Source organism: Somniosus microcephalus, chromosome 4 (genome assembly GCF_052327205.1).
Source record: "Somniosus microcephalus isolate GS21.2 chromosome 4, FLI_Smic_1.0, whole genome shotgun sequence".
Lineage (NCBI taxonomy): Eukaryota > Metazoa > Chordata > Chondrichthyes > Squaliformes > Somniosidae > Somniosus > Somniosus microcephalus.
In genome coordinates, this window is record NC_140990.1 from 298,917,769 (window position 1) to 298,933,576 (window position 15,808).

A 15,808-nucleotide genomic window follows, 5' to 3' on the forward strand; every position below is an offset into this window, starting at 1 on the left:
CACCCAATTGTGTACCCTGGTGCATCTACTTTTCTGCCATCTTTCTCTTATGCGTGCTTCTATGAGGTGCTACCCCTGTGCCTTCAGCAGAGGTAGAGGCAGCCTGCTCACTCCCCTGCTGCAACTTTTGGCGGATGTCCTCTGGGTCTTGGAGCCTGTGATGGCTCCGCCAAAGTCTGCTCCTCCTGCGACTGTGCAGCGGAGACTCAGCCATTACAATCCCAGGAGGCATCTGGGGCTTTGACTGAGGGGGAAGCAACGGGGGGGAAGTGTGAGTGCTTTGAGAAGCGCCTCCATTTCCATGTCCCCTCTCACGGTCATCCCTCTCATGGGCCACCTGCACTTGAGCGATTACCATATGTTAATAGGCAACCCGCCTTGCCCAAGGGGTCGCGCTCAACCAGCCTAATGCATTCAAGTTAAACGTGGAAGCCGCCGAATTGGAGCCGGCTTCCCACCGCGCTTGTAGTTAACCCCCTCACCCGCACCCAAACCCATGTGCTCCTCCAAGTTAAAATACCCCCCCCCCCAAGTGTCTCTTAATGTTAACAATGTAATTCCAAGCTTCACCATCGGAGACACATGTTTTGTCTTGTCTAGATCCAGTATTACTGATATCACTTCTCATTTTACTAAGAAAAGCTTTGATCGCTTGAGAGGAGAACCTGAGTGATGATTCCCTTGACCCTGAGACCATACTTTTGGGAATGCCACCAAGAAAGTCAATTCTCAGAATTTAAGTTTGTAGTCAAGTTGTTAGTAAAATTTATTGACCAAGAAAAAATTCACAAAAATGAGACTGACCCAGGTATAAAGGATTGCTTACTGTATCCTGGAATTTCCATTTGTCAATTCGGGTCAGATCGTATGTTAGTTGGCTCTGTTTCGATTCCTGTTAAATCCTTGGTGCAGAATGAAACAGAGAAACATAGAAAATAGGAGCAGGAGTAGGCCATTCGGCCCCTCGAGCCTGCTCCGCCATTCAATGCGATCATGGCTGATCATCCAAATTCAGTACCCTGTCCCTGCTTCCTCCCCATATCCCTTGATTCCCTTAGCCTTAAGAAATATAGCTAACTCCTTCTTGAATATATTTAATGAATTGGCCTCAACTGTCTTCTGTGGTAGAGAATTCCACAGGTTCACCACTCTCTGGGTGAAGAAATTCCTCCTCATCTCAGTCCTAAATGGCTTACCCCTTATCCTTAGACTGTGACCCCTGGTTCTGGACTCCCCCGCCATCGGGAACAGCCTTCCTGCATCTAGTCTGTCTAGTCCTGTTAGAATTTTATAAGTTTCAATGAGATCCCCTCTCATTCTTCTAAACTCTAGCGAATATAAGTCAAATCGACCCAATCTCTCTTCATACGTCATTCCTGCCATCCCAGGTATCAGTCTGGTGAATCTTTGCTGCACTCCCTCCATGGCAAGAACATCCTTCCTCAGATAAGGCGACCAAAACTGCACACAATACTCAAGGTGTGGTCTCACCAAGGCCCTGTACAACTGCAGCAAAACATCCTTGCTCCTGTACTCGAATCCTCTCGCTATGAAGACCAACATACCAACCATTTGCCTTCTTAACCGCCTGCTGCATCTGCATGCTTACCTTCAGCAACTGGTGCACAAGGACACCCAGGTCTCATTGCATTTCCCCTTTTCCCAATCTATTGCCATTCAGATAATAATCTGCCTTCCTGTTATTGCCACCAAAGTGGATAACCTCGCATTTATCCACATTATACTGCATCTGCCATGCATCTGCCCAATCGTCCAACCTGTCCAAATCATACTGGAGTTTCTCGGCATCCTCCTCACAGCACACATGCCCACCCAGCTTTGTGTCATCTGCAACCTTGGAGATATTACATCTAGTTCTCTCGTCTAGATCATTAATATATATTGTGAATAGCTGGGGTCCTAGCACCGATCCCTGCGGTACCCCACTAGTCACTGCCTGCCACTCGGAAAAAGACCCGTTTATTCCAACTCTTTGCTTCCTGTCTGCCAACCAGTTCTCTATCCAAGTCAGTACCTTACCCCCAATCCCATGTGCTTTGACTTTGCACGCTAATCTCTTATGTGGGACCTTGTCGAAAGCCTTCTGAAAGTCCACATGAAGGCACACATCTTCGCGTTCACACCACTTGTACGTCAACATCTAAGCTGTAAAAATTAATGCTTTGCTGATAGCGTTTGTTCCTAGTCAGGAATTTCCTTTGATTTTTGCTCCAGATTTTCATTCAGAGCAGAATGTTCTCCAGGACAAATGGAACCCTCATGTTAGTAAGCTATAAATTAAAAAAATAGCAGGTCACTGTTAGCAATGTAATTTAATATATGCATATAGAAGGTGGCTGACTTTTGACAAGTAATTTATCAAAATAGCTCGGTAGGCTGCAGTTACTATTTTGCAGTATAACTGTCCTTTTCAATAAACTACAAATTCAATCTGCATAGCTAAGGCAAAAAATTAAACTTTGCTTAAAACGTTTGCATTCATCTGTCTTTCAAAAAGAATGCTTCCCTACATCAAATGGTCACGCTGTACAAGATAATGGAAGTTGAGGGAGCATTTTACCCTTTCCTCTTCCTGATGGCCTAGAAATTCTGCACCCATTCCCCTAATCATCCTCCTAAGCCTCCAATATTGCAGGCAGGAAGCGTGCCCACATTTCAGGCTGGAACTGTGGCGCCCACCATATTAGATAAGGTGATTCCGCTGGTGCCGGGAGCGCACGTCGGGAACATTCAAAGGTGCAAATAATTTATTGCAGGATTCGTTCCCGATTTTTGAATGCCCCAGCGCTTCACTCACCATGTGCAAACATCAGGGCAGTTTAATGGAATTGAGGTACAGATCAGCCATGATCTAATTGAATGGCAGAATCGAGGGGCTGAATGACTTTCTACTGTTCCTGTGTAACTAGGAGTGATTTGGGATCTGGTACTCCAAGTACTTCATTGATCTGCAATGCATCCTCTCTAAATCTGGAATATTTCTTTACGTAAAGCAGTTGAAAATAATTTACTAATTGTCTGGATGTAAGAGTGGAATGGATGGGGAGGGGATTGTATAAATTCTATCAGAGTCTAATGAGATTCTGTTTTCCAGTGGTGAAAGTTATAGTTTGTTTCTCTACAATTGTTGTATTGCAAGAAAACAAGGACAATTAATCACTGTAATATTTTTATATCGACAAAATTTTTGTTTAATCCAAAAATGTTGTCATGGTTGTCATGGTTGTATCATTGATAAATGTGATGTATTTATTGTGTGACTTTGGCAAATATATTCGTGATTAATTCCATTTTTTTTCAGATCTTCAATCAAACTGACAAGAAGGCACTGCGGAGAAAATCAGTTTTACTTACTGGTTACTTGGAGTGCCTGATCAAGCATTACCATTCAAAGGTTCCAGATAATCCACAGAAACCATATATCAATATCATTACTCCCTCTCATATTGAAGAACGAGGCTGCCAGCTCTCATTGGTTTTTTCAATCCCGATCAACTTGGTTTTCATGGAACTAATGAAAAGAGGAGTTGTAGTAAGTAGATCTTTTTGGCATTTGTTGTTTACTGCTGTTACCAATTCAAGTCTGCCATAGATACTTTTTCGAATTTAAAAGCAGTCTGAGCTTCTTACTTTTATGGGAGTTGACTTGCATTCTATATCTACTTGTATGACACCGTAACGTAGGAATGTAATAATAGCATTCTTGTGTGATCTAGACCAGATACTTGAGTCCTTCAAATGTACAATTCTTCAATCTTTCCTAAGGCAGACGAAGCAAACACTCGGTGAAATGAGACTTAATATGAATCGTTAAGCAGCTTTATTTCTCATCAGATCAGGTTCACTTATTTCCATCAACACAACTTAAATATAAATATGTACAATATAAAAATACTAAATACCATACACTACACAACTTCAGCAGGTCGAATTTCTTGATTTAAAGCCAATTTTCTAACTCCTCTTTCCATTATTCTCGCAACACCCTTCACCCAGCTTTTGCAGCTTTCTCTGTTTTTAAAAAGATTATTAGACAAAATATGACCATATAACTACATGTGATTCCCTTCATATTTTCTCTTATTTAAAAAAATCTAGTAATTTAAAAATCTTAACTTGGCCTAGCAGTGAATCAGCAGTAAAAATGGATCAGTTTATTTGTTCATTCATTATGCTCTGCATCTTAGATCTGTCCTACATCTAAACAAAGAAAGTCACAGAGACCACACCGTTCTGTCCCTTTCACTGCTGTTTTGTGAGACCTCGCTGTACATAAATTGGCTGTTGTGTTTCCTACATTGCAAAACTTTTAAAAAAAGTACTTCATTGGCTATAAAGCACTTTGGGGCATCCTAAGGTTGAGATAAGCACGATTAAAATGCAAGTTCTCTCTTTCTCTCTATTTGCCGAGGATGTTCTTTTGCTGTTATCATTAATCCTATTGCAGGTGCAAAACAATGCTCATTGAACAAAGTACTGCAGTTTTGCTTTTTCAGACTCACATTATTTTCCTGAAAGATTTAAATAAGTGTCTGTAGGATTTTAATTTTGCAACATAGATGTCGTACTGTCATCGTTATTGGGTCAAAATCCTAGGATTCTTTATCTAATACTAGTAGTAAAATACTGACTGCAGCAGTTCAAGAAAACCTGCCACCATCACCCTCAGGGCACCAAGAGACTGCCAATAAATGCGGCCTTGCCATTATCACTCACATTCTGGGAACAAAAGACATAAAAATAAGTAACAGTTGTATAATACAGTTACGTTTTTACAGTAGAAATTCTATTGCCTAACTCCTCCATAGGACAAAATAATAAAAATAATGCAATTCTAAGAGCTTAAGGCTAATCATTTGCAAATTACTTTCAAGTACACACTGCTTTTTTTTCATTTGGTGTCATTGTGAGGGTTTATAATAATCTAGCCAGCTTCTTAGTAATTTCAAACTGAACAATTCCTTCTTTCAAAGAATCTCCAAATTGACTCTTGATTTAAACAGAACACCCTTTTTTAATATCCCAGAAAAGAATTACCAGGACTCGCTGTATTTTTAAAGTCTGACCATTCAGGTTTAAAAAGGAATTGTCAGTCATAAACAAAAAAGGAATCAATCACACAGCATTGTTTAAATTTGAATTATTCCTCTCCCTAGCCTGTATGTGCTGAGACTTGCAACATGTAACAGAATAAGCTCGGTACAGGGATTTGAACTGGAGTCAGTTTGTAAACTCCTTGTACACTGTGACTGGACTTTAAGGAACAGCCACCATTTCAAAGCTCAAGAAAAAGACCTCATTTTTGTCACAGTGAAGACTGATGCATCTGCACAAGGATACACATTTATAGACTCAAAGTCATTGTGACACAGGAATTTGAACTCAAAGACGCTCTGTGCCACGTAAACTGGTTCCAACCGTGTGTGGTTTCTTCTTCAAAGAGCAAATTCAAATCCTCAAAATTCAGTGACAGTCAACCCTATTAAATGGGCCAGCACCATTATTGCTTTTTAAATTTTGAAAGATTGCAAATATGGCAGTAGGTATATAGAAGGTTTTGAATGGCACTATCTGTTCTGAGCTTTGCAGGAATGCAGAATGTTGTAACTGAAACCATCAGCATGGCTAGGGGCCTGTGTCACAATGACTTTTCTACTTGAAGAAATGGGCAGATAATCCAGCACAGAGTATCTTCAACAAATGGGATACCCATATACTAATTTCATGGCTTTCTTTTGGAACAAAAGGTTTTGTTGCAGGATCCAGGGCAAGAAGTCTCTCAATTCCTGGAATAATGGGCTGTGATTTGCAGCCCCCACGGGTGCATACGAGGCCGCACGAGTGCCGGGTGTAGACATGTGAAGCGCATGCGCTAAAACCCGGAACTTGCGATCTGTCAAGAATTCTCTTGACCGACCATGTCCCCGGAAAAAGGGCATCTGCGGGCGGAGAGTTAGGCTATTTGCCCAACTTCTGCCCAACGAATGCCTGTGAAATTCTTACTCTTATGTAAGGCCTGCTTTTACCAGTGTAAGAGTTTAAAAAAATAGAAAAATACAATTTTTTCAATCATTTGTACATTAAAAAACCTGTAAAATAAGGTGTTTATTTTTAGCCCTTTTAAAACATGTAAATTTATTTTTCAAACAATTACATTTTTGTTTTAAATATTTAATTAAATGCAATTTTAATTCATTTCAAAGATGTGATTTAAAAAAAAATTATTTGATGTGTAAATGTATTTTTTGTGGTATTCCCATTCATGCTTATGGGGTTTCCATACATACGGAATCCCCATAAGCATGAATAGGGATTCCCTTCTGTCATTCGTTGGTCCGGCCCAAGTGATCCCAGGGGTGCTCGCAAACCACCGGCACCCCTGGGGTATGCACACGCACCTGGAGAGCCCCAGGACCGTGAGTCTCTGTGGATCCCAAGGCCACAGGTACGCGGGCATTTTATTTGCGGATCAGAGGCATTTTCCCGCCTCCAACCACAAATTCAGGACCGATTCTCCCTTTTTTGTTCCCTCTGTTTGCACTCATTTCCCATCCCATACAGCTTTTCTAATGATTTTGTGAGGAAACTAGTTTTGCGGCCTTCAGATCCTATACAAATAGGACCTTTCATTGCAAATGGAAGGCAACATAAGACATAACTGCAGAACCTCTTTTTAATGACAAGGTTCGTAAGAGTCTATGCCTGACTGAACTCAATTTCCTTGCTTCTGTCATAGAACCCTTTCAGCATCTTGAAAAATTTCACCTTGAAATACCATGTTATTAAGTGAACAAACACTTTATCCATGATTACAGCCTCCTGCAATGTGACATTTTGGATATCTTGTCATGTTGACGGATTTTACTTAATCAAGTTTTGGCTCTATCGCATTAAAAGTCCCTGCTATAGTTGGCAGGAAATTCACTTTGTAAATTCATTAAGAATGACTGCCAAAGTCAAACCAATTATCTGGCAGCTACTAACCTGTGGGAATTAGAATTTTATTTTTATCAAATGTATGTATATTTGAAACATTTTTTTCATTTTTATTATTTGTTCTCAGGATGTGGACAATACTGGAAAGGCCTCCATGATCTTAAAATTTTGCTTAAAACTCATTCCTTGCTTGCAACCTATTGGTATGCAAGGTTAATCAACTTCAAGGCTTGATTGATCCATGTTCTTTGACACACAGATAGCGCAGTATGATGTGCACATCTGTCCTTTTGCTTGAAATTGTGTGAGTTTCAGCAAATCGTGATGTTGGCATTTTACCAGCCCACTCTTGTTTCTTCTCATGAAAGGAAGAATCACTTTCATTAATGTGCGTAGTATTAACATTCTATATAGGGGAAACAAAGATATTTGTCAGTCTCTCCAATAGTTTGTTTCAGAGGAAAGCAACACTTCTTGTAGATTCACCACCGAAAGTACCTGGTGGCTTAGGAAGAATGGTGGCTTGTGATCCTGGACCCCTCTGGGTCCGCGCAGGCAGAGCCCCAGATATCCCAGGGGCATATGCAGTTCGTAGGCACTCCTGGGATCATGTGGGCCGGCCCAACCAATAAAAGAAGAGAATCCCCATTCATACTTTTGACAGGTCTGTACGTACACCAACACATGAATTTTTTTTAAATTACATATTTAAAATTAATTAAAATGCCATTTAATTAAATATTTTAAACAAAAATTTAATTTTTTGAAAAAACAAATGTTTTTACGGGGCTAAAAATATACTTCCCTTTTTGAAGAGTATTTTTAATTTATAAATGAGTGATTTTTAAAGCATTCAGAATGTAATTTATTGACCATTGTTGTCTTGATATGGTGGTTCAAGATGGTAAGTGCTTCACTGAAACCTAGGGGGTTGATTTTAACCCTATCCACCTGGCAGAAACTGAGCAGTTAAAAATGAATAGGTTACTTACTCACTAAGGTACCGACCATTTCCTGCATTAACCTGCAGGGTTTTGCAGACGGATGGGCGCTCACCTAAGGCAGGTGGGAACCTCATAAACCTATGCAGATCGGGGTCCTATTATGCCAAGGACCTCAGTGCAGTTTTAACTGAGGCATAGAAACATAGAAGATAGGAGCAGGAGTAGGCCATTCGGCCCTTCGAGCCTGCTCCGCCATTCAATGAGATCATGGCTGATCATTCAAATTCAGTACCCTGTCCCTGCCTTCTCCCCATATCCCTTGATCCCTTTAGCCTTAAGAAATATATCCAACTCTTTCTTGAATATCATTAATGAACTGGCCTCTACCGCCCTCTGTGGCAGGGAATTCCACAGGTTCACCACTCTCTGGGTGAAGAAATTCCTCCTCATTTCAGTCCTAAATGGCTTACCCTTTATCCTTAGACTATGACCCCTGGTTCTGGACTCCCCAGCCATCAGAAACATCCTTCCTACATCTAGTCTGTCCAGGCCTGACAGAATTTTATAGGTTTCGATGAGATCCCCTCTCAATCTTCTAAACTCCAGTGAGTATAAGCTCAATCGACCCAATCTCTCCTCATACGTCATTCCTGCCATCCCAGGTATCAGCCTGGTGAATCTTCGCTGCACTCCTTCCATGGCAAGAACGTCCTTCCTCAGGTAAGGCGATCAAAACTGCACACAATACTCAAGGTGTGGTCTCACCAAGGCCCTGTACAACTGCAGCAAGACATCCTTGTTCTTGTACTCGAACCCTCTTGCTACGAAGGCCAACATAACATTTGCCTTCTTAACTGCCTGCTGCACCTGCATGCTTACCTTCAGCGACTGCTGCACAAGAACACCCAGGTCTCTTTGCACTTCCCATTCTCCCAATCTATTGCCATTCAAATAATAATCTGCCTTCCTGTTTTTGCCACCAAAGTGGATAACCTCACATTTATCCACATTATAGTGCATTTGCCATGTTTCTGCCCAATCACCCAACCTGTCCAAATCGTACTGGAGTTTCACGACATCCTCCTCACAGCATACCCTCCCACCCAGCTTTGTGTCGTCTGCAAATTTGGAGATATTACATCCAATTTCCTCGTCCAGATCATTAATATATATTGTGAACAGCTGGGGTCCTAGGACCGATCCTTGCGGTACCCCACTGGTCACTGCCTGCCACTCGGAAAACGACCCGTTTATTCCAACTCTTTGCTTTCTGTCCGCCAACCAGTTCTCTATCCAAGTCAATACCTTGCCCCCAATCCCATGTGCCTTAATTTTGCACGTTAATCTCTTATGCGGGACCTTATCGAAAGCCTTCTGAAAGTCCAAATACACCACATCCACTGGTTCTCCCTTATCTATTTTACCAGTTACATCCTCAAAAAATTCCAGTAGATTAGTCAAGCATGATTTACCTTTTGTAAATCCATGTTGACTTTGTCCGATCCAGTCACTGCTTTCCCAGTGCCCTGCTATTACATCTTTTATAATGGACTCTAGCATTTTACCCACTACCGATGTCAAGCTTACTGGTCTATAATTCCCCGCCTTTTCTCTACCACCTTTTTTGAATAGTGGGGTAACATTTGCTACCCGCCAATCCATGGGTACCGTTCCAGAGTCTATCGCGTTCTGGAAGATGACCAGCAATGCATCTACTATTTCTAGGGCCACTTCCTTATGTACCCTGGGATGTAAATTATCAGGCCCTGGGGATTTATCGGCCTTCAGTCCCATCAATTTTCCTAACACCATTTCCCTACAAATCCTGATTTCTTTCAGTTCCACCCTTTCATCAGACCCTATCACAGAATCACAGAATCACAGAAACCCCACAGTGCAGATAGAGGCCATTTCGGCCCATCGAGCCTGCACCGACACATATCCCACCCGATCCCCGTAACCCCTACGCCAACACGTAACCCCACGTATTTAATCCCCTAACACTAAGGGTCAATTTATCATAGCCAATCAACCTAACCCGCACATCTTTGGACTGTGGGAGGAAACCGGAGCACCCGGAGGAAACCCACGCAAACACGGGGAGAATGTGCAAACTCCACACAGACAGTCACCCGAGGCCGGATTCGAACCCGGGTCCCTGGCGCTGTGAGGCAACAGTGCTAACCACTATGCCACCGTGCTGTCCCTATGTTCCCCGGCATCTCTGGGAGGTTATTTGTGTCCTCCTTTGCGAAGACAGAACCAAAATATGTATTTAGTTGGTCTGCCATTTCTTTGTTCCCCATTATAAATTCCCCCGATTCTGACTGCAAGGGACCTACGCTTGACTTCACCAATCTTTTTCTCTTCACATATCTATAAAAGCTTTTACAGTCAGTTTTTATGTTCTCTGCAAGCTTACTCTCATATTCTATTTTCCCTTTCTTAATTAATCCCTTTGTCCTCCTTTGTTGAATCCTAAACTGCTCCCAATCTTCAGGATTATTGCTTTTTCTGGCCAATTTACATGCCCTCTCCTTGGACCTTATGCTATCCCTAATTTCCCTTGTTAGCCACAGTTGGGTCACCTTTTTTGTTTTATTTTTATGCCAAACTGGGATGAACAAATTCTGTAGTTCATCCATTCGGTCTTTGAATGTTTGCCATTGCCTATCCACCGTCAACCCTTTGAGTGACATTCCCCAATCAATCCTACCCAACTCGCTCCTCAGACCATCATAGTTTCCTTTATTTAAATTGAGGACCCCTGTCTCTGAGTCAATTACTTCATTCTCCATCTTAATGAAGAATTCGATCATATTATGATTGCTCCGACCCAAGGGGCCTCGTACAACAAGATTGCTAATTAATCCTTTCTCATTACATAATACCCAGTCTAAGATGGCCTGATCGCTCGTTGATTCCTCGACATATTGGTCCAGGAAACCATCCTGTAAACACTCCAGGAATTCCTCCTCCACAGTGTTGTTACTAATTTGGTTGGCCCAATCTATATGTAGATTAAAGTCACCCATGATGACTGCTGTGCCCTTATTGCACGCTTCTTTAATTTCCCTTTTAATGCCATCCCCAACCTCCGCCTTACTGTTGGGAGGTCTATATACCACTCCCACTAATGTTTTTTTCCCCTTAGTATTTCTCAATTCTACCCATACAGATTCCACATCATCAGAGCTAATATCCTTCATTACAATTGTTTTAATCCCTTCTTTAACCAGTAATGCTACCCCACCTCCCTTTCCTTTTTGCCTATCTTTCCTGAATATCGAATACCCCTGGATGTTGAGTTCCCAGTCTTGGCCATCCTTGAGCCACGTTTCCGTAATCCCAACCAAATCATATTTGTTTACCTCTATTTGCGCAGCCAATTCATCCACCTTATTACAAATGCTCCTCGCATTAAGACACAAAGCCTTCAGGCTTGTTTTTTTAACGCTCTTAGACCTATTAGAATTATTATTTACTGTGGCCACGTTTGATTTAAACCGTTGATTTCTCTGACTGCCACTTTTGTTTTTCTCCTTCCTATCTTTTGCTTTTATCCCTGTTTTCCTTTCCTCTTTCTCCCTGCTCAGGTTCCCAACCCCCTGCCATTTTAGTTTAAACCCTCCCGAACAGCACTAGCAAACACTCCCCCTAGGACATCGGTCTCGGCCCTGCCCAGGTGCAAACCGTCCCGTTTGTACTGGTCCTACCTCTCCCAGAACCGGTTCCAATGTCCAAGGTATTTGAATCCCTCCTCCTTGCACCATTCCTCTAGCCACGTATTCATTTGAAATATCCTCCTATTTCTACTCTGACTAGCACGTGGCACTGGTAGCAATCCTGAGATTACTACCTTTGAGGTCCTATTTTTTAATTTACCTCCTAACTTCCTATATTCTGCTTTTAGGACCTCATCCCATTTTTTACCTATATCGTTGGTGCCTATGTGCACCACGACAACTGGCTGTTCGCCCTCCCCCTCCAAAATGTTCTGCAGCCGCTCTGAGACGTCCTTGACCCTTGCACCAGGGAGGCAACACACCATCCTGGAGTCTCGATTGCGGCCGCAAAAACGCCTATCTATTCCCCTTACAATTGAGTCCCCTATCACTATAGCTCTTCCACTCTTTTTCCTCCCAGCCTGTGCAGCAGAGCCACCCATGGTGCCAGGAAGTTGGCTGCTGCTGCCCTCCCCTGATGAGTCATCCCCCCCAACAGTATTCAAAGTGGTATATCTGTTGGAGAGGGGGATGGCCGCAGGGGATTCCTGCACTACCTGCCTGCGCCTCTTACTCTGCCTGCTGGTCACCCATTCCCTTCCTGCCTGTACACCTTTACCTGCGGTGTGACCAACTCACTAAATGTGATATTCACGACGTCCTCAGCATCGCGAATGCTCCAAAATGAATCCATCCACAGCTCCAGTGCCGCAATGCGGTCTGTCAGTAGCTGCAGCTGGACACACTTCCCACACACATGGTCGTCAGGGATGCAGGAAGCGTCCCTGATTTCCCACATAGAGCAGGAGGAGCACACTACGGGGCTGGGCTGTCCTGCCATGACCTACCCTTTAACTAATTAATTAAAATTAAATGAATCCCACCAACCTACAGTTAAATGATATATTTAAGGGCCCTGGTTTATAAACTGTCCCCGCTACACCACAGATACCTTAAAAACTATAAACCACAGACTTAAAGTTTTAAAATGAGAGAATACTCCAACCAATCACCTACCTGTTTTGTGGTGACGTCACACCTCGAATACGTTTTACCTCTCCTTCCCTGAGATTGGAGATTGGTGAGGCCTACCTGAGCCTCTGGGGCCTTTTGTAGTCACTCTGCCGCTCTGCTCCGCCTGCCGCCGCTGCCGATGCCGCACTGAGGCCTACCTGAGCCTCTGGGGTCTTTTGTAGTCGCTCTGCCGCTCTGCTCCGCCTGCCGCCGCTGCCGATGCCGCACTGAGGCCTACCTGAGCCTCTGGGGCCTTTTGCAGTCGCTCTGCCGCTCTGCTCCGCCCGCCGCCAATGCCGCACTGAGGCCTACCTGAGCCTCTGGGGCCTTTTTTAGCCGCTCTGGACCAGGTCTGGAGCTGATCTGAAGACAGAGGAGGCTCTTCAGTAAGTCTAAAACTTTCATTTGTGGAGCCCGGAAGGGCAGGAGTGCTTCCCTGCCCTGGACTCCTCACTCACTGCCCCCACCCCACCACCCCCCACCTTCCCTCTCGTGAAAACCTCACAAAACCCCCTCCCTGCTACTTACTTAGAAGCTGGCAGGCAACCAAGGACTGGCCAATCTTTGTCTGCCAGCAGCCATTCCATTACAGACGGGAAACAGACTGGCGGCATTTAAATGAGGGCTGGCAGTTGAAATTGCTGTGGCCTCCTGCTCCCTCTGCTGAGTGGGTAATGATCTCGCTGGAGCAGCTTACCACCAGAAACCTACTCTGAGTTAAAATCGACCCTCTGGTCTTAGCATTTAATTCATGGAGATTGGCTCCATTATTTTATACTATTTGGTATAATTCAATTGTTTAACGAAATAAGAAAAATATGTGATTGCCTGTGTGGTATTTCTCATTATTTGACATTCACGCTTAATGGTTCCTCCCGCCCTTCCCTAATGTTAGTTTTCTTTTTGACTTGTGCAACTTGGAGCTTTCTATAAAAATTATGAATGTAATACGTTGTAATGCATATTCTAATTTCCCTCCCGGTCAGTCTGATATTTCCTCCAGCAAAACACAAAGGTGTGGCTCAAAATAAGATATACCACCAAGAAAGGGAAGAGTATCTGACTAAGACACATGTGCATCAGAAAGCTCCCATTTTACACTCTCCCCCAAAATGTTTTTATTTGTATCCATTGGGCAAAGGAGCATGCAGTCATATCTAGAAGTTGAATGAAAGTAAAAGATAATATCTAGCAATTTCTTAAACCATTGAAACGTATAAAATTCTGACAGGGCTAGACAGACTGGATGCAGGGAGAATGTTTCCCCTTGGCTGGGGGGTCTAGAACGAATGGTCACAGTCTCAGGATACGGGGTAGGACATTTAGGACTGAGATGAGGAGAAATTTCTTCACTCAGAGGGTGGTGAACCTGTGGAATTCTCTACCACAGAAGACTGTGGAGGCCAAGTCACTGAATATATTTAAGAAAGAGATAGATAGATTTCTAGACACAAAAGGCATCAAGGGGTATGGGGAGAGAGCGGGAATATGGTATTGAGATAGAGGATCAGCCATGATCATATTGAATGGCGGAGCAGGCTCAAAGGGCCAAATGGCCTACTCCTGCTCCTATTTTTCTATGTTTCTATGTTTCATTCACTGCTTTTTAACTCATCAACTTTATTTATTTGTGTAAAATAACATATTGTATTTCCCCCTTTCCCACAGTCTGACAAGCGGGAACCAAATGTTCTACGAGTCGCTCCTGTACCTCTTTACAACTCCTTTTATGATGTGTATAAATTCATCAGAATGTTGAATGAATCACTCAAGGCTGCAGTGCACCCAGTCAAGGATGGGATGTAGGATAGGCTGAGTTGGATTTATGCTACCAGTACCACCCAGCTACAAAATATATTTTTCATATTGAATGGTGATTTGTCTAAATTTGTTCTGCTTATTACTGAAGATTTAATGTTCTTGGGGTGATTTTCCAGGCGTCAGAAATTATGTTTTTAAATGAAGAAATTATTTGTGCAAAATAAATCATTTAACAAATGTAGAAACATTGCAGATTTCTCTTAGCAGCTCCATGGTAGCAATTGTCAGTTTAGCAGCTAAACAAACAGGAAGAAAAGACTTTGGACCCTGATCAGAAACAAACCAGATACTCAGCCATGTGTGCTGATCAAGTCATTTCAGAGCTTCGACTCATAAACCAACCAGAAAAGTTCATTTCACTGCTGCTGAGGTGCCAATCATTGTGAAAAAACTGCTAGTCAGGAAGGCAGCAATATTTAACTCAAACAGCTCTCTGATCCATAAAGCAGAAAACAAACCAAATGAAGACATCGACAACAGAGTCCACACAACATTCACCACCCATAGAATCGAACAATTGTATTGTGAAAAGAAAACTAATTAGAACCTAGTCTTTAGCTGCCAGGTATCCAAAACCATGGTTGAACTTTGTTGAGTACACATGATAGATCCCTAAAACTGATACATGGATGAAATCATCATCTATGCCTTCATACTCTCTGTTATCTGTACTTCTGATTAGGCAAAGGGCAACAGCAAGTTTAGATAACAGGAATAAAAAGTTTTAAAAAATGGGAATACTGCATTTGAAAAGAGTTAAAATTTTAGGTTGAGATCCTTCGTTAGAGTGTTCATCTTTTCAGATGCTGGCAGACTTACATTTTCTTTTTATTTTAGGTGGAATTAATTGTTACTGGTCCAGGAGAAGCTTTTGTGTTGCAGATAATTCATTGTGTCTAGCAATTCCACTGGGTGCAAGGATGACCTTCTTTTCATGTCTTCTCGCTCTTCCCTTTGGGGAACAGTGTAAAGTAGAGGAAGGATTCACAGGTTGATTAACAGTCTGACTGGCCGCGTGAACACTCCTTCCGTGGCCATAACCATCTTTATACCAGCCAATAGGATGGTTAGTCCTATATGGCAGGAGGGTTTTAGGAGCTCCCACAGCCCATTCGATGAAGGGAGGGGGGGCCACCCACACCCACACCGGACGCGAGTATCCCATAGGTGGGTTGGGATCATCAGCTCGCCTACCTCCAGCAATATGGTCTCACTCTGGGCTCGGAGAGGTTTTCCACCTATTCCTGCTATAACTATGTGGTGTCGGGTAGTGGGGAGGGGTAAGTCAGTTATGGATACGGAGGCTCCGGTGTTTATTAACATACTGCACCGCCGGCCTCCTAACAG

At 42.8% G+C, this 15,808-nt stretch overlaps 1 protein-coding gene across 1 annotated transcript in view; it reads left to right on the forward strand.

The window, feature by feature from the left end:
* kynu (kynureninase) overlaps positions 1-15,191 on the forward strand; it is a 242,978-nt gene extending 227,787 nt beyond the window's left edge. The window contains exons 12-13 of the mRNA XM_085986656.1: positions 3,323-3,553; positions 14,309-15,191. Coding sequence (XP_085842782.1) covers positions 3,323-3,553; positions 14,309-14,446 — 369 coding nt within the window. The 3' untranslated portion in view covers positions 14,447-15,191. The remainder of the gene's footprint in view (positions 1-3,322; positions 3,554-14,308) is intronic.
* The last annotated feature ends 617 nt before the right edge of the window (positions 15,192-15,808 follow it).